This window comes from Trichechus manatus, unplaced genomic scaffold (assembly GCF_000243295.1).
Source record: "Trichechus manatus latirostris isolate Lorelei unplaced genomic scaffold, TriManLat1.0 scaffold00069, whole genome shotgun sequence".
Classification (NCBI taxonomy): domain Eukaryota; kingdom Metazoa; phylum Chordata; class Mammalia; order Sirenia; family Trichechidae; genus Trichechus; species Trichechus manatus.
Window position 1 is genome coordinate 8,711,381 of NW_004444005.1, and position 25,325 is coordinate 8,736,705.

The following is a 25,325-nucleotide window of genomic DNA, read 5'->3' on the forward strand; positions in this document are numbered from 1 at the left end:
CCGGGCCCACTCCCCTCGCCCTCCCCACCCACCTCACCGGAGGGCGGGCCGAGGCGGAGCTCGATGGCCGCGGGCAGCCGCTGCCAGGGGCGCGGACACCGCACGTCGGGGGCTGGGGCGCGGCCCCAAGCCCCCCAATCCCGGGCACAGCTGGTTCGTCCAGACCGCCGTCCAGGCCGCAGCGAGTGGCCCGGCGGTTGCGGGGGAGGGGACCCGCGGAGGCTGCTGGGGGCGGTTCCCCGTTTCCATCCACACGCAGGGAGGCTGAAGTGCTTTACCCGGAGAGAACCGTCCCTGGACTTTGAAACTCAGTACGCGAGTAGCCGGATTCCGGACCCACTGAGTTGAAAGCGCAACTTTTAAAAACGAAAAGAAAAACAGCCTGGGTCGAACATCGGAATTTGGAGTGTGGATGGCGGAGGCCAGCTCGACTCCCGCGCATGCCGCCCTGCCCGAACGCCGTCCCTGGGTTCCAGAGCCTCCGGATGCTCCTGGAGAACGGCCCTGGAGACGGCCAGGCAGGGGATCAACTTGGGGGGAGGAGCACGGCGTTAGGACTGCGCCCCGCCTCCTGCGGAGAACTGGAAAGGGGGGTTCTTAGGACCGTGAAACACCACCCACCCCGCCGTGGGGGTTGAGCTTGCCCGCAGCTGAGCTCTGAGAGAAACCCCCTCCAGCTTTTTCAAGGTCTTGGGCCCGTTGCGGGGGAGGGGCAGACTGGATCTTTCGGGTTCTGAAAAAGGCCCCTTCCGGGTCTCATCGAAAGCAGAGGGGTGGGAGGTGTTGCGAAGGCACCACCAGAGCGGGGTCTTTTGGTCGAGGGGGTGTCCGATCCCCTCAGCGTTTCCAAGCTGAGCGCGGATGTGTACCGAGCTTGACGACCAACGCGGACAGTCTCAGATGGGGAAGGGGTTCTCCTTTGGCAAAACATAAAAGTAAACGAACAAATCAATACAGCTGCTCAACCTTGTTTTTCGAAACTGTTGAGAATGTCTTTGGGCTGAGGCCAAATAAGCATTTTCTTCCCATTCACAACAATTTGAAGACATTATGATTGACCCGAAATGTAGTTACTTCAAACCAAAAAAACTGTTGCCAAGTGGACTCACAGTGACCCTATTAAGACTGAGAAGAACTGCCCCATAGGGTTTCCAAGGAGCGACTGGTGGATTTGAACTGCCAACTTTTTGATTAGCAGCCGAGCTCTTAACCACTGCACCACCAGGGCTCCATGGTTGCCTCAGAACATTTTAATTCTGGGAGTTTCCACTGGCGAGGCCTGCTGGGAAGTGTGTGCATGGGGGATGGGGGGGGAGAAAAGTCTGTCCCTTAAAGGCCACTCGTCCAGGACCTCCCCAGACCACCCTTTGTGTGTGCTGGGGCAGCTCAAAGGACAGGAGTTTAGGTCAAGGAGGCAGGGAGGACCCCAAGCCTCACAGGCTCCTGCTGGTGGTCCCCATGGAAGGCTCCTGAACTGGGGTGAAGGGGGAGCAAGGTGGGGTGGAAGCTGGAGAACCCCAGAGAGTACCATTGTGCAATAGGGCTTAAAATAGGGTGGGTTGGGTTTCGATAAACAGAAGATTCTGTTGCACCGTACTTGGCTGGTTTTTGAAAATTCAGATGCAGTGAATGAGCTTGGGCGTGGGCCTGCTTCCCCGGAATGCGACACCTGCACCACTGCAAGGTAACCCAGGGCTGGGGCGGAACACACGGCAGGACCACACTCCCAGACCGAGAGACAAAATACGACCCCGTTCCGTGCGGGTCCAAGATGGCCCAACTCAACCTCGCTGTTTAGGAAGCCCCCGAGTAGGCGGAAGAGGAAGAATAGCAAGGAAGTAATTGTGCACAGGAGTGGGGGCTGGGGGACTGGGACATTTATTTCTAGACCTGAGGGTTACCTGAGTGTGGCTTTATAACCACTTGTTGAGCTCTAAATACAGGCTTGATGCTCTTTTCTGTATGTCTGCGTGTTACAGGCCACCATTAAAAAAAAAAGAATAAAAAGTCCATTTGCATCAGCAGGACAAAAATCCTGGGTTCCGATTCCGCCACTAACCAGTGAGCATTGCTGAAGAAACGAATGAGCTCATCTGCACAGAGGGGCCGGCTCAGCGTTCGATCTACGAGGCCTAACCGTTACCGTTACTGTTGTCGTTGATACCCAGCATGAGTTCTTGGCGTCACTGCCTTCAAGGCGGAGACTGACATTACCTGTCAGAGGGTGCCTGCATGTGTCTGTGCTCCTGGCCAGGCGAGGGCTAGGCGTCAGCCGGTTTCCTGGGGGCCTGTAGTCGGCCGTTGATCCCGTCCCCTCAGTGCCTTTACAGAAAGTGGAACTGAGGCCCAGAGAAGGCAAGGGACAAACCTGGGGCTCCAGGCGGGGGACATGGCATCTGTGGTGGCCTCATCCAGCACCGCCTGAGGGGCTGGTGTCAATGTCTTGGTCACCTCCCCTTCTGCTTTGGGGATGGCCTGCAGGAGGAGGTCCTCCCTCCCTCTCCCCAGTGCCTGGGAGCTCTGAGAAACAGTGGCTCACTCATGGATTCTCAGGGATCACTCCTAGGGGTCACCTCAGGAGGGGGAGGGGGCTTGGAGTTTAGTAACACTCCCACCCCCAGATGATCTGGCGCCCCTGCCCCTGAGAGCCACTGGTAGAAAGACAGAAGTCCCAATGGTCTGTTCTGCGGCTGCAGCCCCCAGCCTCCGGGAATCGTTAACTGACCTTTATCTTCAGCACACACCCTGAGGTGCTTCACGTGAGGGGAGTGCTCTTAAAAACAAAAATAGAACTTAAAAAAAAAAAAAAAGGCAGGAGCTGTGGGTCTCTAGCATTGCATTGCACATGTTCTAAAAAGCAGCACCAAGCGCTTCACGCCGGGGGCTCCAACCGGAAGTGAGGAGAATTTGGGAATCTCTTTCCTCCACAGTAAACCCCGGGGCCAGTTCTCAGCAGTGAGGAGCCACAAGAAACCACCCTGTCGTGGAGGTCAAGAAGCGAGTCCCGGCCACACTCTGCTTGGCCCTGTTTTTGGAACTCAGGAGGAAAAACCTCTTGGGAACAGATTTCCTCACCCCTTTCTCCCCTCGCCACCACCCACTCACCCTGGAAAACTGTGAAAGTTAAAACATGGGACAAAACATGGGACCTGACACTCATTAGAACATTAGCAGAGGCGAGTGGTGAAGAGCACTGAGAATGTAACCAAGTGCTTTTTCTGTTCTAGCACTTCCCCAACTGACCAGGACAACATTTTGACAAGAAAGAATGTCTTCCTGCTGGAAGTGGCCAGAACCTGTCTACATGCTAGCGTGGGGCTTCTTTAGGCGCCCCTCCCTGGCATCTGAACTGGTGTATGTAGTGGCTGTGAGACTGTGGTTCTTCCTGAGATGCTAGCAACTGGCCAACCTGCCCTGCCCTAGCTCAAGGAAGGTTCTGGAAGGTACTCGGCACGGGCAAAGGCTGGAGTCTCCCTCTGCAGACTGGCTCAAAATGCTCTAGTTCATCCTTTCCTATTTGTGAACTCGGGGTGCTGGGCACAGTTCTAGTATCCAGAACTGTCATTGAGTCTCTCTGGAGAGCCTGGGTGGGAGGGAAGACAAGACACCCCTCAACCCCCACACACACCATGCCAGTCCTGGCCAGGCCACCTGGCCCATCCTTGGGCTGCAGTGGCCTCTCGTGGCTGAGTGCAGTCTGCGCCCCCGCCTGGAGACAACTGTGGTGTCCTCAGTTTCAATTCACAGTAACCCTTTAGGACAGAGTATAACTCCCCCACAGGGTTTCCAAGGCTGTAAATCCTTAAGGAAGCAGACTGCTATATCTTTCTCCCACAGAGCAGCTGGTGGGTTTAAACCTCTGAACTTCCAGTAGCAACCTAGCGCCTAACCATTGTGCCACCATTGTGCCACTAGGGCTCCTTCCTCCCTCTGCCGGTGTCCACCCAACACCGTTCATGAGCAGGTGGCGGAGACCCCCACAGGCCCGACCCTCTCAGCTCCACGGTCACCGCAAGTGTACACACACCAGGAGGTGCAGCTCTGAGTTTCTGCAGCCCCTGCCATGCAGGAGCAGTGGTGGGTCACACAGCCCCTGGATCAGAGCACCCCATAGCTCCTGGGACCCCCTGAGCCTTGCTGTCTGCAGGATGAGGCTCCTAGCCCCAATCACACATTGCAGACTGAGGCTTAGTGTGCACAGCATGAGGAGGGGCTGGGACTCCACCACGTTCTCTCACCCCAAGTCTGGCCACCAACCCACGGGGAACCCTGAGAATGACCTGAACTGGCAAAGAGTGAAGGGCCAAATTCAGAATACAAGTCCGTGGAGCTGCATTTTGAGGGAGGCAGCTGGGAGGGCTGCAGATCAGAGGATCCCGAGGACTGAGGACAGTGACAGGTGGTGGGAGCAGAGCAAACTGAGAGGCTGACTTCTTGCATGGGAAGGGGAATGCAGCTTTGTACCCAGGAGGGGGCTGGCGCTCGGCCTACAGGCGTTCAGTGTTCACTCTTATTGTTTTCGGTGTGGTTATTGTCATCATCACCATCGTTGTTCGTAGCCCCAACCTAATACCCAAAAATATGATCATGAAACAATACGATAGAAAGCACTATTGTCTTATTTGATTATTTTTCTCCTATATATACCTCCTTATTTTTTTATCGAGATGTAATTCACATACCATAAGATTCACCCTTTTTTAAAGTGCACAACTCAATGGTTTTTAGCATATTAACAAGGTTGTGCTACTATCACCATTACCTGATTCTAGAACATTTCCATCACTCCAAAAAGAAACCCCGCACCCATGAGCAGCCACTCGTCTCCCCCTGCCTCCAGCCCCCGGCAACCGCCAATCTGCTTTCTGTCTGTGTGGATTTGCCTGTCGTGGACATTTCATATCAATGGAATCACACCGTGTATGTCCTTTCGTGTCTGACTTATTTCACTCTGCATAATGTTTTCAAGGTTCATCCACCTCATAGCAGGTGTCAGTACTTCATTCTTTGTTGTGACTGGGGACTATTCCATTGTACGGACGGACTACATTTCATTTCATTTATTGATTCATCCGTTGAAATGTTCTTTGTTTCTGCTTTTTGACTATTATGAATAAACTCTCCCCCTTCTGAAGGGAGGAAAAGGAGAGACAACTGTGTACTCTGCAAAATTTTTGGAATTATTCTTTGTTTTTATATTTTGACGTTGAATCCACCACCATGACAGTCATCAACGGCTCCCGGAGGACATTCCTTGGGCACTTCCTCAGTCCCTGCTGGGTACAGGGAGGGACACTGACGCTGCCCCCGCAAAACAAACAAATAAACTCAGACCAGTTGCCACTGAGTCAATTCTGACTCCTGGCAACCTCCTGCATGTTAGAGTAGAAATGCTCCGTAGGGTTTCCAATGGCTGTGATCTTTCGGAAGTAGATTGCCAGGACTTTCTTCTGAGGTGTCTCTGAGTGGATTCAAACCACCAGCCTTTCAGTTAGTATCGAGCACTTAACCGTTTATGCCACCCAGGGAGTCTAACAATTGGCAGAGTGACCTCTGCTTTCCCCACCTCCCCCAACCATCACCCATCTCTGGCTGCTCTGTCCTCTTCCCCCTTGTGGGGCTGGGTGGGACCCCCAGCAGCCACATAGAACTCCATCCCACTTTCCATGGCCAGGGGCTTACGTCCTGCCTGGAATGGGAGGCCAGGGAACCCTCAGCGGCAGAGCCGATAACCATCATACCCTGCACCTGGCTTTCTTCTTCCCTTCTTGCACTCATCCCCGTGCTCGCTCAACGTCCACTCAATACCATGGTGAACAGAACAGCACCGCTGTCCTCGTGAAGAATACACACAGCCTTCAATAAGCAAATACACCTTTCCAGGGAAGAAAAATAAAGCAGAATAAGGGGAGGAGGGTGGTGAGATGATCCAGAAAGAGGCAGGCCTCTTGGCCAGGTGACAAAGGTGCAGAGAAGGAAGTGGTAAGCAGCTGGCCTTGGGGATGTGGGGGGAAGGACATGCCAGCAAGTGCAAAGGCCCCGAGGCAGGAGTGCGTGGGTGTGTTTGCAGTTGGTGGGTCTGGAGTCAGGGAGAAGAGGAGGCCTGGGGCATGCGGAGACAGTGGAAGTACAATGGGGGGCACTGCGGGCTGAGAACAGCGAGCGTTGGGGTGCGATTTATGCTGTCAGACCGTCACTCTGGCTGGTTGAAAGTGGATGGAGAGGCTTTGGGAGGCTGGTTAGGAGGCTACACCACAGCCGTCCAGGTGGGGACTGAGGGGGCCGTGGAGGAGAGAGCGGTGTCCAGGTGGGGACTGACGGGGCCGTGGAGGAGAGAGAAGTGTCCAGGTTTCGGCTGGAGTTGAGTGGCACAAGCTGTTTGTACAAAAGGTTGGTGGAGGGTCAAACCTACCTAGCAGCACCACAGAAGAAAGGCCTGGCGGTCTGCTTCTGTAATGATTACAGCCAGGGAAACCCCATGGAGCTCAGCTGTGCTCCTCTATAACACGTGGGGTTGCCAGGAGTTGGAACTGACTCAACAGCAATGGCGTTTTTTTTGCAGGTGGGCGAGCAGGATTTGCTGATGGATTGGAAATGGAGAGGGATGGGAGAAACAGACGTCAAGGTCCCCCCAAGGCTTGGTCCCTGGCAGTCGGGCATGTAGTGATGCAGGTATCGGGGTGGGGAAGATGTTTGCCCTCCCTCCCACCGCCCACCTCCCACGCCTTCTCTTTCCTCTGAAACACCTTGGCGATCTTCCGTGCCTCTGACCCCGCCCCTGTGTGAAAGCTGTCGTCACCACAGAGGGCCATGGTGTGCCAGACCAAACACGCCATTGGAGAAACATTTTGTGGAACCACTGTGTGCAGGACGCTCCGTGTGGGGCTGCGAAGCGCTTCAGGTGAAGCAGAGTGGAAAAGGCCGCCTGGCTATCCCTCAGGAGGCTTCTACCTCCCCACTTTGTTTTTTGTGGGGAGAGAGTGATGGGGAAGGCCCCGTGCCCACGCAGTGGTCCACACCCTCATAGTTTATTTCTCTTGCTCAGCTTGGAAAACGTTTCCAGGATACGGGGATGAGGTGGGGTGGGGTGGATTCAGGGTCATGGACAGGGATGATTTTGTTGGTAATTCTACAGAAAGAGAGGAAGACCCAGATAAGACTTAAAAAAATAATCTAAACCCACCGTTGCTGAGTCAGCTCCGACTCATGGCAACCCCATGTGTGTCAGAGTAGAATGGCACTCCACAGGATTTTCAATGGCTGTGATCTTTCAGAAGCAGATCACCAGGTCTTTCTTCCGAGGTGCCTCCGGGTGGATTCAAACCACCAACCTCTTGTTCAGTAGCCCAGTGCTGAAATGTTTGTACCTCCCAGGGACAGATAAGATACAGACAGTCCTCAAGACCTAATTACAACTTCTTTAGAAAAAAAACAAGAACACAGCACTAGAAGCTGCAAAGCTTTGGTGCCAGGTGAAGCTGAGTTCAAATCCCGGTTCCCCACCTCCTTCTACCAGTGGGTTAGCCTCCCAGGCTCCACCGGGGAACAGTGACACTGAAGGAAGGAGAGGCCCTCACCCAGCGAGCACCCAGTGAAAGAGCATGGCTGTTCTTGCTGCCATTATTATGGAAAGTTCACTCTCCCCTCTGCTCCACCTGGCCCCGCTTACAGTACTTGTCACTAGCCCAGTCACCCACTACAGCACAGGCCTCCCACCCGGTCACCCTGGAGGGAGCTGGGGAAGAATGTGGAGAGAGCCAGTCACCTCCCCGTCCGCTGGGGCGGACACCTGGGGCAGAAGGCTGACCCGTCCACGTGGAGAAGCCCCACCGGAGCAGGAAGGCACTGGCCACCTCTGTGCTGGTGCCAGGGCCTGGGGACAGGAGGCCATCATCCTGGTCCCTAAGTGTAGACCTTGACTCCCAGAAGGAGCCCCCAGACCTGGGGAGCCACCACAATCGGGGCTTCTGCAGCCTGCTGTGGGCCACCAGTCTTGCCAGGGACAAAAGTCCAGCTCAGGGACACAGGGCCCTCTTTCCATGGAGGGGCTCGTCCTGGCAGGGGTCAGCTGAGACTCCCTGGACAGCTGGCCCAAGGGCCGGACCTCTGGGCACCACCTGGGGTGTGCAGGGACCGCCCCTCAGGTCTGGCCCCCGAGCCCTGCTGGCATTGGGGGAGCGGACCTCACTGGGCAGGATCTGATGACTCAGGCCCTTCTGGAATTTGGTGAGCATGCCGAGATCTGCAGCAACGCCGTGGAGCAGCCCCTGCCCGGATCAAAAGCCCAGAAGATGGATGAGGATGCTGTAAAGAGGCCAGGGCCCCGGGCAGACCCCAGGGAGGCCCCGGGCAGGTGGGAGGGGCGCGCGCTGCTGCCCACGAAGGCCAAGAAGGCCCACATCGAGGCTGACACGCGTAGGGCTCTGCCATCTGCCCTGCGAGGCACGAGGACCAGGAGGAGCTGTTGGCAGGGGGCTCAGATGCTGCAAGTTCCAACTTCTGCCCACAGCAGCTGATTGGCCACTTTGTCTGATTCAGAGCACACAATCCGCTCACTTGCTGGGGCACCAGGAGCATGGGTGCGGCTGGCCTTTCCCATCCCTCGTCTCCGCAGAGTTCTGTTTGCTGGGGCCCTGTCCCTGCGCCAGAGAAGGAGGGTGGGCAGGGCCAGGAGCACTGGGCAAGGAGTCCACAGGCCTGGCTGTGGGCTTGGCCTAGTCCCTTCTCTGGGCCTCAGCCACCTCCTCCGTAAAGTGGGGTACACTCATTTCCTGTTGCTGCTGTAGCAAAATCCCACAAACTTCAAGGCTTAAAACAACACGAACACAACATCTTCTAGTTCTGGAGATCAGGTGTCCAAAGTGCCTCTCACTGGCTAAAGTCAAGGTCTCGGCAGGCCTGTGTTCCTTCTGGGGGCGCTAGTGGAGAATCACCCATTTTCTTGCCTCTTCCAGCTTCTGGAGGCTGCTGTGGTCCTTGGCTGGTAGCTCTCTTCCGTCTTCCACACCAGCAGTGGCTGGGCGAGTCCTTCTCACATCCCATCACTCTGACCCCTCTCCCGCCTCCCTCTTCCATGTTGAGGGACCCTCCTGATCAGACTGGGCCACCCACTTACCCCAGGACCGTCTCCCCTCTCAAAGTCAGGTGATTAGCAACCTTAATTCCTCCTGCCGCTTAACAACATACTCACAGGTCCTGCAGTGAGGACCCGGACATCTGTGTTGTTAGTCACGGTCTGCTCCTGGCGACCTTGTGTATAACAGAGCGAAACATTGGCTGGTCCTGTGCCACCTTCACGGTCGTTGGCATGTTTGAGTCCATTGTTGCAGCTAATGTGTCAATCTGTCTCATGGAAGGTTTCCCTCACTTTCACCAACGCTCTACTTTACCAAACATGATGGCCTTTTCTAGTGATTGGTCTTTCCTGGTGATTGATGGGTCCAAAGTCAGTGAGCTGAAGTCTCGCCATCCTCCCTTCTATGGAGCATTCTGGTTGTATTTCTTCTAAGGCTGGTTTGTTTGTTTCTCTGGTGGTCCACAGTATATTCAATATTCTTCTTTGCCGGGGGAACATCTTTGGGAGGTCGCTGTTTTAACGGCCACCTGGAGATGGAGCTAGAATCTTCCACGGGAAGGAGGTGTTCTCAGTGCCAGAGGGTGGGAGTGGAGCCACGCCAGCCACGGAGGTGAGGTGCGGCAATCCATCCTCTACCACACTTAACGAGGAGAAGGCGGGACTCTGTTCCCGAGCGGGAGCCACGAGCATTCCCAGGCTGGCCCTCTGAGGGGTACCCCGTGACCCCCCAAACCCTCACTGTGTTTCTAGGGGTCCAGGATTGGAGGGGAGCGGGTGTATTTGCTTCGTTTCAGGATTCATCTGGGCCACACGCCATTGCGAAGGGCTTGCCCTGTGCTGGGTGCGGGGCCCGATGACTCAGCAGTGCTGGACCTGCCCTTCCAGAGCTCAGTCGACTGGGGAGACAGACCTGCACGCACACTAGCCAAAATACTGTGGGATGAAACCAAGAGACAGGGTCCCTCCAAATACAGCCTCCTTGTGGGAGACAGGGAACGTGTCTGAGAAAGTTTTCCGGGTAACTGGGTTTTGAAGGGTGAACAAGAGTTCACCAGGCATGTGAGAATGTGGGGAATTCTAGTCAAAGGAAACAACCTGGATAAAGGCAAAGAGGGAGAGACATCGTGGGGGGTTTGCAGACTCTAAGCCACTTGATATTGTTGATCCGGGAAGTGCAAGGGGCGGGGGAGGGCTGGAAATGAGGCCAGAGGTGGGCAGCAGCTGGACTTCATAGTCTGGCCTTTATCCTGCAGGGGATGGGGATTTTCAGCTGTGGAGGGACATGTTCAGCTGTGCATTTTAGAACAGGGTGGATGGCAAGGACCGGGTTAGGGGAAGAAGACCAATTGACCGGATGTCCACTGGGAGATGGTACCCAAGGGTTTTCCCAGAGAGGGCACAGGTGCAAATACTGCTCCCCATCCTGAAAGGATGCCCCCCAATGACAACACATCGGTGTGTAGCCAGGCTGGGTACCAGGACCCGCAATAGCCCAGGACAGGTGAGAGGTGGGCCATCCCAGAGTTCCAGCTGAGAGTTTCCCGAGGTGGAACAGAAAGCTACCTCCCCGGGTAACCAGTCCTGGAAACCTCTGCTCTCTTGTCGTTTTCTTGTTTAAAATTCCACCATTTGAGAGTCAGTCCTTTGACTATAGCCTTGCTCACCTGCTCACTGTAAAATGTGACTCCTCCAGGAGGGCAGCTAGGTGGGGATGGATGGAGAGCTGGACTTGGCTCTGCAGCCTGAATCTGAGTTCCAGTCCCCCCCTCTCTAGTTCTGTGCCCAGGGAACAGTCCCAGTTCTCTGTTTCTACATCCGTTTTATGTTTGCCAGCCCTGACTGAGAACTCACCACCTGGCCAGCTCCACCAGCGTGACAAAATGGCTGGGTGGGGAGCAGGGATGGATTATCCAATAGGAAAGGTAAGCACACAGTCAAATGCTTTTGCATAGTCAATAAGACACAGGTAAACATCCTTCTGGTATTCTCTGCTTTCAGCTGAGATCCATCTGACATCAGCAATGATATCTCTCGTTCCACGTCCTCTTCTGAATCCGGCTTGAATTTCTGGCATTTCCCTGTCGATGTACTGCTGCAGCTGCTTTTGAATGATTGTCAACAAAATTTTACTTGTGTGTGAGTCTGACTGAGACTGTAGGCACCCCGGAAAGCATGGCCCCCAGATTCTCTGTCAGCCCAGAACTAAAACAATTTCCTAGGCCAACTCTTCCTACAAAGATTGGACTGGACTGTGGGACGTAAAGTGATACTCGTGAAGAGTGTGCTTCTTAGCTCAAGTAGATACATGAGACTAAACGGGCAGCTTCTGTCCGGAGGTGAGATGGGAAAGCAGAGAGGGATAGGAGCTGGTTGAATGGACACGGGAAATCAGGGGTGGAAAGGAGGAGTGTGCTGTCACAGTATAGGGAGAGCAATTAGGGTCACGGAGCAAAGTATGTATAAATTTTTGTATAAGAGACTAACATGAAATGTAAACTTTCACTTAAACTACAACAACAAACAAAAAATTTTTACTTGTGTGTGACATTAATGATATTACTAGATAATTTCTGCATATGGTTGAGTCATCTTTCTTCAGAATAGGCATAAATATGGATCTCTTCCAGTCGGTTGGTCAGGTAGCTGTCTTCCAAATTTCTTGGCATAGACGAGTGAGCACTTTCAGCGCTGCATCCGTTTGTCGAACCATCTCAGCTGGTATTCCGTCAGTTCCTGGAGCCTTTTTTTTTTGCCAATGTCTTCAGCGCATCTTGGACTGCATTGATTAAGAGGCAGTCGTTTGAACAGAATAACGGGATACTATGTGGTTTAAAGTCAGGAAAGATGTACGTCAGGGTTGTATCATTTCACTGTACCTATTCAATCTGTATGCTGAGCAAATACTCCAAAAAGCTGGACCATATGAAAAAGAACGGGGCATCAGGATTGGAGGAAGACTCATCAACAACCTGCAATATGCAGATGACACGACCTTGCTTGCTGAAAGGGAAGAGGACTTGAAGCACTTACTGATGGAGATCAAAGACCACAGCCTTCAGGATAGATTACACCTCAACACAAAGAAAACAAAAATCCTCATAACTGGGCCAATAAGCAACATCACGATACACAGAGAAAAGACTGAGGTCAAGGATTTCATTTTACTTGCATCCACAATTAACACCCATGGAAGCAGCAGTCAAGAAATCATACGAGGCATTGCATCGGACAAATCTGCTGCAGAAGACCTCTTTAAAGTGTTAAAAAGCAAAGATGTCACTTTGAGCACTAAGGTGCACCTGACCCAAGCCATGGTGTTTTCAATCTCCTCATATGCATGGGAAAACTGGATAATAAATGAGGAAGACCAAAGTAGAATTGATGCCTTTGAATTACTGGGTTGGTGAAGAATATTGAATGTACCATGGACTGCCAGAAGAATAAACAAATCTGTCTTGGAAAAAGCACAGCCAGGGTGCTCCTTAGAAGCGAGGATGGCAAGACTTGATCCCACGTACTTTGGACATGTTATCAGGAGGGACCAGTCCCTGGAGAAGGACATCATGTTTGGTAAAGTAGAGAGTCAGCGAAAGAGAAGAAGGCCCTCAGTGAGATGGAGTGACACAGTGGCTGCAACCATAGTCTCAAGCATAGCAAATGGTTGTGAGGATGGTACAGGATGCGGCAATGTTCCATTCTGCTGTACATCGGGTCACTATGAGTCGGAACTCAGTGGACAGCACCTAACACCAACAACTACTTTACCAAATGTGATACTTTCCTCTAAAGATTGGTCTTCCTTGTTGACCTGTCCAAAGTAAGCAACATAAAGTCTCTCCATCCTTGCTTCTAAGGAGCATCGTGACTGTACTTCCTCCAAAATTGATTTGTTCGTTCTTCTGGCAGTTAGCGGTATATGCCATATTCTTCACCAACACCACAGTTCAAACGTATCAATTCTTCTGTCTTCCTTTACCATTGTCCGGCCTCTGCATACATGTGAGGCAGCTGAAAAGTCGATGGCTTGGGTCAGGTGCACCTTAGTCATAAAAGTAACATCTTGCTGTTCAGCACTTTAAAGAGGTCTTTTGCAGCAGATTTGCCCGATGCAGTAATACATGGTTTGATTTCTTGACTGTTGCTTTCATGGGCAATAGTCCATATTACGTTCTGGTGGAGGAGATGGACCTTATGGACTAATGACACAGGCAGTGAGTTAATTAGAGGAGACAGACTTTACGGACTAATGAGGCAGGCAGTGAGTTAATGCCAGTGAGACATCCTCTGAGATCAAAGACGAGGACTTAGTTTGGGTGGGGCTCTCAGGGGGCTTCCCTGAGGAGAGGTGAGCTTTGAGCTGAGACCTGCAGGATGAGGAGGTGTAATGGGGAAAGGTAAGCAGTTGAGGCAGGACTGTTCCAGGCGGAGGGAACAGCATGTGCAAAGGCCCTGAGGAACTCTACCAAAGCCACAGTACTAGCGCCCTTCCCTGTTCTGCATCTACCTAGTGCTGGGGCACAGAGATGTCTCAGTCAGGTCCCTGCCCTTGTAGTGGGCAGTCTGGGGGGCATCCAACCACAGTGAGATAGACAGCTGTGTTGCTGCTTAATAGCTCCATTTTTCCTTTGACTGCTCACTGCATCCCGTCTCCTCCCCAACTCTCAGACAACATGGTCCAGGCAGAGCTAACTCTAGTCTTTCATGCTTCAGGGCTCAACACGTGACTCTGGCCAGGGCGACCACAGCCAGTTAGAACTGTTGGGCAGAAGAAATCTCTGGTTCTTACACAGTTGCTGACAGGGGAGACTATTGACCTGGCACTGCCATGAGGTGAAACCAACCCAAAGAGAGACAGAGCCTTTTGAGCCTGGATCCAACTGTGCCTGAAGGACACCCCTGGACTTGGCAGTTACATGCGTCAATGCCTGCCTGAGCTCATCTGAGTTGGTTTTTGTTCACTTGTAACTCCTCACTCTCTACTTGTCACAGAGGGAAGCCCTGAGGCAGGACAGCGCGTGGAAGGACCCGACCCAGCCCGTGGATCAGGGAGGCTTCCCAGAGGAGGTGATGGTGGGCTGGGCCTTGATGGCTGCGTCACAGTTAGCTGGAGGAAAGAGGTGTGCCCGGGCAGGCGGGTGCAGTGTTGGCCATCCTTCCAGGAGTTAGTGCTGCTCACTGCTGCCCGCTGGGTGTGATCTCTGCCCCAGGCCAGTTCTCAGCAACACCGATGATGGCCTCTGGCCTTGGCAAGGACTGGAGGCCTGGAGAGGGTGACGTCTCAGGAGCACTGCGTGGAGGTGGGCAGGCCAAGCCCTGGGCGTCTTACCTCATGGGTCATGTTGGTGTCAGGACCCCCAATCTCAGGGTTCAGCCAGAGGTATGTGAAAGGTGTGAGGGCAGGAGGCCATCAGTGCACACCTGTCCCTCCCCACCCCCCAGCTTAGCTGGTACCGCAGACCCCCCTCAGCCGGGATGCCAGGCAGGTGAGATGCACAGGTTATAAAACCAGGTGGGTGGAAGGGTCCGCTCTCGGCTCCGCAATGAGCATTTCAGATCCTCGATCCCGGCCAAGTTGGCTCCCACCAACGTTCAGATACTTGCAAATCAATCAGCAACAAGTGGGCTGCACAGCCTCCACGCCTTGTGCTGGTCACTGCTTCCACACCCAGCTTGAGTGCCCCCTCCTGCAAGAAGCCTTCCCTGACCACCCTGGCAGACGTGTTTCTCCTGCCTCGCATGTCCCTTTGAACCAGGACCCCTCGCAGATCTCCAGTCCAGTCTGCCATGGGATGTGGTCACTTGTACGTATGTTGTATTTTCCTTTGGCTCATCTTTGCCAACCCAGGACACAACAAGCGTCTGGCAAGAATACCTGCTAGGAAAATGTTTGCTGGGGGTGTGACAGCTCAAGTGGTAAAATTCTCGCCTTCCTTGCAAGGAGACCCGGGTTCAATTCCCGGCCAATGCACCTTATGGGCAGCCACCACCCTTCTGTCGGTGGAGGCTTGTGTGTTGCTACGTTGCTGAACAGTGGAGCTTCCAGACTAGGACAGACTAGGAAGAAATGCCTGGTAATCTATGCCTGAAAAATCAGTCAATAAAAATCCTATGGAGCACAATGATTTGATCCATTGTGCTTGGGGTCGCCATGAATCGGGAGCCAACTTGGAGGCAGTTAACACCAACATCTTCAATTTACTTCAAGGCATTATCTGCACTTTGGAACTACATTTTCTTTTATTTCTAAGTATTTCCCTCAACTTTCAAATCTTCTTTCCTCTAATCACGCTCAGCCTCAGCCTCAGCCCCGGCTCACTCGTTCCCAGTGTGCGTTGTAACTTGGGCCTGCAGTTTTATTTCTGAGCTTTTCCAATTCTAAATTATGTCATTCTTCCATGGTTTCTACCATTTTCTTAATTTCTTCTTTTTTGGCTCATTTTGAAATGTGAGTTTCCAGTCTCTGTCAGTTTTGTGAGTGTGTCTTTTGGCAGCACTTTTGTTGTCTAGATATGCCTTGTCTACCATGGTAACCACGTTTGGCTATTTACATTTGAATTAATTGAAATGAAGCACTTACTGATGATGATCCGACACTTCAGCCTTCAGTATAGATTATACCTCAACATAAAGAAAACAAAATCCTCACAACTGGAGCAATAAACAACATCATGATAAAGAGAGACAAGACTGAAGGTGTCAAGGATTTCATTTTACTTGGATCTACAATCAACACCCATGGAAGCAGCAGTCAAGAAATCAGATGATGCATTGCATTGGGCAAATCTGCTGCAAAAGTGTTGAAAAGCAAAGATGTCGCTTTGAGGAGTTAGGTGCACCTGACCCAAGCCATGGTATTTTCAGTTGTCTCATATGCATGCGAAAGCTGGGCAATGAATAAGGAAGACCAAAGAAGAATTGACATCTCTGAACTGTGGTGTTGGCAAAGAATAGTGAATATACCATGGACTGCCAAAAGAACGAACAAATCTGTCTTGGAAGAAGTACAGCCAGAATGCGCCTTAGAAGTGAGGATGGCAAGACTTTGTCTCATGTACTTTGGACATGTCATCAGGAGGGACCAGTCCCTGGAGAAGGACATACACTTGGTAAGGTAGAGGGTCAGTGAAAAAGAGGAAGACCCTCAATGAGATGGATTGACACCAAACCAAACCCAACCCACTGTCGTTGAGTCGATTCCGACTCAGAGTGACCCTATAGGACAGAGTAGAACTGCCCCATAGGGTTTCCAGGGAGCGGCTGGTGGATTCGAATTGCCAACCTTTTGGTTAGCAGCCATAGGTCTTAACCACTGCGCCACCAAGGTTTCCTGGATTGACACACTGGCTGCAACAATGGGTTCAAACATAGCAATGATTGTGAGGATGGTGCAGGACCGGGCAGTGTTTCGTTTTGTTGTACACAGGGTTGCTACGAGTCTGAACTGACTCCAAGGTACCTAACAACAACAACATTTAAAAGGCAGCTTCTCAGAGGTATTAGCCTCGTTTCAATACTCAATAGCCCCATGTGGCTGGTGACTACTACGTGCCCGTCACTGTAGAAAGTTCTCTTGGACGGCGTTGGTCTGTGGGACTGTAGTTCTCCTTACTCTCTCTTTCTTCATGATAGCTCTGAGGAGTGTCCAATCGCCCTCCGTGTCTGCAGAGCACTTCTCCGTGGAGCAAGGTTTCCTGAGCGCTCAGGAGGGAGAGGTGGGCCAGCCAGGCTTTGCCGGCTTCCAGGCTCTGGCACGCCTTCTTCTGTGCTTCTTCAAAGTGACCAAAAATAAGGGATTTGTTCCTCAAGGGGTTCCTGGGTGGTGCAAATGGTTAACAGCACATTTGGCTTCTAACTGAAAGGTTGGAGGTTCAAGTCCATCCAGAGGCATCTTGGAAGAAGACTTAGCAATCTATTTATGAAAACTCTGCCAATGAAAACCCTATGTCAGTTCTACTCTGACACGCAAGGGGTTGCCATGAGTAGAAATCCACTGGATGGCAACTGTTTTTTGCTGGGGTTGTTCCTTAAAAAGTTAAACCTAGAACGACCATATTACCTTGCATATTTTGGGTATATTCCACTCCTAGGTATATGTCATGGATTGAATTGTGTCCCCCCAAAAATATCTGTCGACTTGGCTATGCCATAAATCCCAGTATTGTGTGATTGTCCACCATCTTGTCATCTGATGTGATTTTCCACTGTGTTGTAAATCCTAGCTCTATGATGTTAATGAGATGGGATTATCGGCAATTAAGTTAATGAGGCAGGACTCAATCTACAAGATTAGATAGTGTCTTAAGCCAATCTCTTTTGAGATATAAAAGAGAGAAGCAAGCAGAGAGACATGGGGACCTCATACCACCAAGAAAGCAGCCCCAGGAATAGAGCGCATCCTTTGGACCTGGGGTCCCTGCACCTGAGAAGCTCCTAGACCAGAGGAACATTGATGACTAGGACCTTCCTTCAAAGCCGACAGAGAAAGAAAGCCCTCCCCTGGAGCTGGTGCCCTGAATTCGGACTTCTAGCCCATTAGACTGTGAGAGAATACATTTTTCTTTGTTAAAGCCATCCAGTTGTGGTATTTCTGTTATAGCAGCACTGGATAACTAAGACAGTAGATACCCAAAAAAATTGAAAGCAGGGACGTAAACAGGTACATGTACACCCATGATCACTGAGGATGATGCAGGAGCGGGCAGTGCTCCGTTCTGTCGTGCACAGGATCGCTATGCGTTGGAACTGGCTTGACGGCACCTGACAACAACAATGATCACTGTAGCACTATTCACAGTAGCCAAAGGGATGAAACAACCCAAGTGTGTATCAACAGGTGAATGCGTAAACAACATGTGGTACGTGTATACAATGGAGCATTATTTAGCTATAGAAATGATGTTCTGGTACCTTCTACAACAGGGATGAGCCTTGAAAACATTACGCCAAGTGAACTAAGTCAGACCCAAAAGGGCGAATACTATATGACCCCACCTATATGAAATATCTAGAATAGGAAAATGCATAGAAACCAAAGTATGTTAGTGATGACCAGGGCTGGAGGCGGGAGGAATGGGGAGTTACGGCTTAAGGGCACTGGGTTTTTTGGTAAAGGGATGAAAAACACTTGGAAATGGACAGTGGTGAAGGTTGCATAACATGGTGAATATAATTAATGTCACTGAATTGTACACTTAAAAATAGTGAAAATTATGTTTGACCACAATTTCAACAAGACACAGCCAAAGGGAACTCGGTTCACCTGCTCATCAGGTCTCAGCTTTTTCAAACTGGATGTTCAAGACAATTCCGGGATTCCAGAGCTCTGTTACCACTGACTTCAACAAAATTAAACAGGGTTTCTTGGTTAAAACAACTGAACCAAAAAAAAAAAAAAGGAAACCAAACCCACTGTGATTGATTCTGACTCATAGAGACCCTGTAGGACAGAGCAGACCTGCCCCATGGGGTTTCCAAGGCTGTGATCTTTATAGAGGAGCCCTGATGGCTCAGTGGTTAAGAGCTTGGCTGCTAACCAAAAAGTCAGCAGTTCAAATCCACCAGCCACTCCTTGGAAACCCTATGAGGCAGTTCTACTCTGTCCTGTAGGGTCACTATGAGTCAGAATTGACTCGATGGCAAGGGGTTAATCTTTACGGAACAGACTGCCAAGTCTTTCTCCTGCAGAGTGGCTGGTGGGTTCAGACTGCCTACCTTTTGGTTAGCAGCCAAGCGCTTAACCTTTGTACCACCAGGGCCTCTCTGCCACAAGCCAAGTCTTTGCAAAACACACTTCTCCTCCAATCCCCCCACGCCAGGTTCTACACTGCCTAGTCTCCCAGGCCCTCCAAGCCCCTTATCTCCACCTTATCACCCAGGACTCCAGAACCTTCACCCTCCAAGCGTGCTGGGCCCCATGGACCACAGGACACAGAGGCCACCGGTCCAGGCCCTGCTCCCTCTGCCTCTGCTGTGCCTGCCTCCCCTGGTGCCCTCCCAGTGGGACAGCCCTCCTCTGAGGCCCATCCCCCTTCCCCCTACACTCCAGCCCCCCAGGCTGGGGAGGTGCTGCCTCTGACCAAGGGGGCTGGGGGCCCACGTACAGGTCCTCCTCCCTCTAAAAGGTCTTCTGACCGGTGCCAGGATCTGTGGATGGCTGCAGAGGGAGGGAGGGAAGAAGGCGGGAAGGAGACCCTGACCACTCACTGCAAAGTAGGGAAACTGAGGCTCAGAGAAGAGGAGAGTCCTGTCAAGCGCATACAGCCAGGAAGACCCAGAGCCTAGATTAGGACCCAGGCCAGCGGTTGCTCCGGTCCCTGTCCTCCCTCCCTGAGGGGACAGAAGGCAGGGCGGCTAAAGAGTAAGTCAGTAGCAGGCAGGGACAGAGCGTGGGTTCAGGGTTCAGGGCTGTGAGCCTGCCCCTGAACGCCACACGGCCGCCCACGGCCACCAGGTGGCGCACTCCGTCAGGCTCAGCATACTGGACCCCAGGTTGGAGCTCAATCGCCCTGTCCCTGCGCCCTCTCGCCTCCCTGGGGCCCAGCTAAGCCCTGGTGGGGGACTGTATATCCTATCACGGCCCCGACCTAGGAAACAATTTCCCAAGGGCCACAATCAGGGAGACAGCCCTACACGCCTTGCGTTTATCACCGTGCTTCTCCGCTCAAAGACGCTGGCCTGTCCTGACTGAACATTGCTGGGGTGCTCGAGCAGCTACAGCAGACGTGTGCCTCTAGTGCTGGGGGTTTCTCCTCTCCTTGAAGAGCTCTTCCTAAACTGACGGTGCGTCTTACACCTGACGGCATTCTGAAGCCGATGGAATAGGTACCTTCCCTTTCTGGAGCCCTTTGATGGCTAACGCCCACAACGCGCACGGCGCTCCGGGTGCTGAGGGCAAATACGCCCTGACTGATAGAGAACACACGGCGCTATCAAACCGGTCGGGCAGCGACTGCACTTCCTGTTCCAGAACCTTCCTCAGAGGCCTCCCCTCCCATTCCTGCTCTGTCTCTGCAGAGGGAACACATGGTGGGGAAGAGACCCCAGGCCCACCCCAGGCGGTGGGCACCTCACTCGTCACGGATGAGGAAACTGAGGCTCAGAGGTTTTGAGTGGCATGTCCAACCACACAGGGCCACCAAGAGCAGAGCCATTTTGTCCCTCCAGAGGCCAAGATCATGTGTGGGGTGACCCAACCCTCCCCAGGCAGGATCCACGTGGTCTCATGGGGCCAAATGTTGGAAAGGCCTGGAGAGAGCGGGCTGGGGAGGGGGCGGGGCCGGGGCCGGGGAGGGGGCGCGGCCCGGGGAGGGGCGGGGCCCGGGGAGGAGGCGAGGGCCCAGGCAGTCAGAGGGGTCAGGGTCCCGCTTAGGATCCACGGTAGGGGTATGGCTTTGAGGCCAGTGTCCAAGTCCAAAGAAGGGTGGCTCAGGGGTGCAGGAGGAGGGAAACAGGGTGAACGAGGGAATCCGTGGCGGGGGCTTTGGCTCCTCTGAAAAGCCCAGGACGGGCTGAGCAGCCTGTGGGCGCTCAGAGAAGAGGGGCCATCAGGGAAGGCTTCCTGGAGGAGGGGGCACAGGGATGAGATGGCCAAGAGGGGCTATGTTCCGGGGTTTGAGAGAGGAGCTATGCTCACGGCACCTGCTTCCTGGAGGGGTCAAGGTGGCCCTGCCCCCTAGCAGCGCACTAGCCAATGGGAAGGACAGGCTCGGAGGCAAAAGGTGCCCACCGGTGCGGGTGCTGGGACGGGGGCAGGGCCACCAGGCTAGGTGGTGAGGGGGGCACTCAGGGGGCCCCAAGGTGAGAACCTATCATTGCACAAATGACTGTGAGCCGTGTGAGGGGCTAACCGGCGTGGGGAGGCCCCGCCTCATGGAGCTGGCATTCTAACTGGGGACAGAAAATACAGAGAGCAAACGAGGCCGCTACGTAGTGTTCTATGAGGAACTGTCTGCCTCTCTCAGTCTCTCTGTACCTCTCTGTCTCTATACCTGTCTGTATCTCTCAGTCTCTCTGTCTCTGTCTCTCTCCTCTCTGTCTCTGCCTCCCCCACCCCCCAGGCCTTTGCACGCGCCGTGCCCTCTGCCTGGCTCACCCCCCTCCTACCTCTCTTCCTGACCTCTCCTTGACATCTGCTTCGGGCCCCCACCCTGCCCTTGTCCCTTGTCCCCCCATCCCAGCACTGGCCACACTGTGACAACAGCACCTGTCTGCTTCTGTCTCTCCACCGAGTAAGGAGTCCGAGGACAGGGACAGTCTTGGATCCTCCTCCCCTGCCCCTGTGTCCCCAGCACCGGGTTTGACACGAAGAGAGGTCAGGATGTGCTGGTCGTCGGGCCTCACTCAGCCTCCTCCCCTTCTGGACAAAGCTAAGGCTGTGCTGGGTCCTGTCAGCCAGGGTGTACCCCTACTGAGCATCCCCTGCCTGCCAGTACTTGGGTGACATGGGGGGGACCGCCGTAGACCCTGCCGAGGGTAACACGGGGGGACCGCCGTAGACCCTGTCGTTGCCGAGGGTGACATGGGGGGGACCCCCGTAGACCCTGTCGTTGCCGAGGGTGACATGGGGGGGACCCCCGTAGACCCTGTCAGTGCCGAGGGTGACATGGGGGAACCGCCTCAAACCCCACTGGTGCCGAGGGTGAGGACCTGGGTGCTGATGGCTGTTTAAAGACTTTTTACCTCTGGAATCATCAGCATTCCCAAAAGGGCCCTGGTAGCCCCACTCCAGACAGGTGTAATGCACGAAGGACTGCTGCCTGCATCACCAGGGGCCAGGAAGGTGATGGAGCAGAGGGACAAGGCCTGCACGCTGCAGCTGCACCTCCCCAGGGCTTGAGGACAGGCGGGGCAGCCGCCATCCCTTCCACTGGGGCCTCTGTCCTGGACAGCCCCGCCTGCTTCTCTTGAATCTGCTCTGAAGAGCCAGGATGCTCTTTCTGGAAGCTATGGATGCTGAGCTGTGGACAGTCCTGCCCAGGACAGGCAGTGGGACAGGCATGGAGAGGGTGTGGGCTTTGGGCAGAGGCAGACACTCAGGGTTCAGTATCCACCGGAAGCCTTGGACAGGTCATGTGGCATCGGTACACTCTGCTCTCTCATCTGTAAAAAGGGGAATAAATTGTGCTTTCCTGGCAGGGTGGAGTCCCTGGGTGGCGAACACAGTGATTGCTCTTGGCTGCTAACCGAAAGGTTGGAAATTGAGTCCGCTCCGAGATGCCTTGGAAGAAAGGCCTACTGATCTACTTCTGAAAAATCAGGCATTGAAAATCCCGTGGAATACAGTTCTTCTCTGACATACATGGGGTCACCATGAGTCGGAGTCAACTCAACAGCAACTTTTTTTTTTTAACCTGGCAGGGACGATGGGGATCCAGGAGACACTGTGGGCTGGCCCAGGGAAGTGCGGGGGCTAGGGGAGGGGGGGCAGTCTTTCAAACTCTCCCCCATTTACCTCCACCCATCCAAGGCCGTGAGGGAGCAGGGTGAACTTCTCAGACTTCCAGCATACCCCAGAATTACCAGGGGGTCCTGTTACCCTGCAGATTCCAGGCTCTCCCCCATTCTCACCCCACAATCTTCTTAGGGCCCCCGCAGATCTGGCTTCCTGGGCAGGCAGCACGGGGCCACGGGAAAGGCAGGAGGCAGGTCTCAGCACAGGAGACACTGCGGGAGCACCTCCTCCCACCTGAGCCAGACGGTGGGGGACTGTCCAAGGGTAGGCTCAGGTGGGGCGGGCAGACGAGTGAGACCAGTTCCCGGGCGCCCTGGCTGTTGGGGAATGTGACTATGTCCCCTCCAGCTTCCTCTGGGATCCCCTCTTCTCTGCACCAGAGCCCAGAGTGGCGAAGCAGCTGCTGGGGGATTCACATCGAGTCAGAAGACAGGAGCCCTGACTCCCAGCCTGGGGCTTGTCCCCCAAACCTTGCTGCAGCTGCTCCAGACTCAGGCTCCTGCCTCCCCTGCTCCTAGCTCCACCCTCTTCCCTTTGTTGCTGTGAGGTGCTGTCAAGTCAATTCCCGCCACCCCACGTACAACTGAAGGAAGCACTGCCCAGTCTTGTGTCATCCTCACAATTGTTATGCTTGAGCCCGGTGTTGAAGCCACTGTGTCTTCCTCTTTTTTGCTGACCCTCTACTTTACCAAGCATGATGTCCTTCTCTAGGGACCAGTCTCTCCTGATAATATGTCCAAAGTACGTGAGACAAAGTCTTGCCATCTTTGCTTCTGAGAAGCATTCTGGCTATACTTCTTCCAAAACAGATTTGTTCGTTCTTCTGGCAGTTCATGGTGTATTCAATATTCTTCATCAACACCACGATTCAAAGGCATCAGTTCTTCAGCCTTCCTTATTCACTGTCCAGCTTTCACATGCATAGGAGGCAATTGAAAATACCATGGCTTCGGTGAGGCACATTGTAGTCCTCAAAGTGACATCTTTGCTTTTTAACACTTTAAAGAGGTCTTTTGCAGCAGATTTGCCCAATGCAATGCATCTTTTGATTTCTTGACTGCAGCTTCCATGGGCATTGATTGTGGATCCAAGTAAAATGAAATCCTTGACAACTTCAATCTTTTCTCTGTTTATCATGACATTCCTTATTGGTCCAGTTGTGAGGATTTTTGTTTTCTTGATGTTGAGGTGTAATCCATCCTGAAGGCTGTGGTCTTTGATCTTCATCAGTAAGTGCTTCAAGTCCTCTTCACTTTCAGCAAGCAAGGTTGTGTCATCTGCACACTGCAGGTTGTTAGTGAGTCTTCCTCCAATCCTGATGCCCCGTTCTTCTTCATAGAGTCCAATTTCTCAGATGATTTGCTCAGCAATACAGATTGAATAAGTATAGTGAAAGGATACAACCCTGATGCACACCCTTCCTGAATTTAAACCACACAGTATCCCCTTGTTCTGTACGAACGACTGCCTCTTGGTCTATGTACACATTCCACATGAGCACAATTAAGTGTTCTGGAATTCCCATTCTTCGTAGTGCTATCCATAATTTGTTATGATCTACACAGTCAAATGCCTTTGCATAGTCAAATGAAACACAGGTGAACATCTTTCTGGCATTCTCTGCTTTCAGCCAAGATCCATCTGACATCAGCAACGATATTCCTTGTTCCACGTCCTCTTCTGAATCTGGCTTGAATTTCTGGCAGTTCCCTGTCGATGTACTTCTGCAACTGTTTTTGAATTATCTTCAGCAAAATTTTACTTATGTGTGATATTGATATTGTTCGATAATTTCCACATTCAGTTAGATTACCTCTCTTAGGAGTAGGCATAAATATGGATCTCTTCCAGTCGGTTGGCCAGGTACCTGTGTTACAAATGTCTTGGCACAGACAAATGAGCACTCCCAGCACTGCATCCATTTGTTGAAACCCTGGTATTCTGTCAGTTCCCGAAGACTTGTTTTTCGCCAATGCCTTCAGTGCAGCTTGGACCTCTTCCTTCAGTACCATTAGTTCTTGATCACACGCTGCCTCCTGAAATGGTTGAACGTCGACAAATTCTTTTTGGTACAGTGACTCTGTGTATTCCCTCCATCTTCTTTTAATGCTTCCTGCGTCGTTTAATACTTTCCCTGTAGAATCCTTCAATATTGCAACTCGAGGCTCAAATTTTTTCTGTTCTTTCAGCTTGAGAAATGCTGAGCGTGTTCCTCCGTTTTGGTTTTCTACCTCCAGCTCTTTGCACATGTCATTATAATACTTTACTTTGTCTTCCCTAGCCACCCTTTGAAATGTTCCATTCAGCTCTTTTACTTCATAGTTTGTTCCATTCACCTTAGCAAGAGCAAGTTTCAGAGTCTCTTCTGACATCTATTTGGGTATCGTCCCACCTTACCAGGGCTGCTCTGTGCCGGGCTCTGCCAGCTCCTGCAGTGCTGCATGGGAAGCCCAGGGCTCAGAGCCCACGCTTGCTCTCATTAGTGGCCCTGGCAGGTACGGAGCCCCTGTGCCTCGATGTCCCTGGAACTCAGGTTTTTTTATTTTTGTTTTTTATTTTTTCCCATATAAAAATTTATACATACATTGTTATGTGACTCTAATTGCTCTCTCCATACTGTGACAGCACACTCCTCCTCTCTACCCCTGATTCCCCATGTCCATTCAACCAGCTCCTAACCCTCTCTGCCTTCCCACCTCACCGTTTAGTCTCTTGTATCTACTTGAGCTAAGAGGCACACTCCTCACGAGTATCACTTTATGTCCCACAGTCCAGTCCAATCCCTGTCTGAAGAGTTGG

General features: G+C 52.6%; 1 protein-coding gene across 1 annotated transcript in view; it reads right to left on the reverse strand.

Annotated features, from left to right (window-relative positions):
- CELSR1 (cadherin EGF LAG seven-pass G-type receptor 1) overlaps positions 1-6,812 on the reverse strand; it is a 194,138-nt gene extending 187,326 nt beyond the window's left edge. Inside the window, exons 1-4 of the mRNA XM_004380065.1 lie at positions 6,717-6,812; positions 2,369-2,520; positions 622-873; positions 38-225 (exon numbers count right to left, since the gene is read on the reverse strand). Of these exons, the coding sequence (XP_004380122.1) occupies positions 38-225; positions 622-873; positions 2,369-2,520; positions 6,717-6,812 (688 nt within the window). The remainder of the gene's footprint in view (positions 1-37; positions 226-621; positions 874-2,368; positions 2,521-6,716) is intronic.
- Between the last annotated feature and the right edge of the window lie 18,513 nt (positions 6,813-25,325).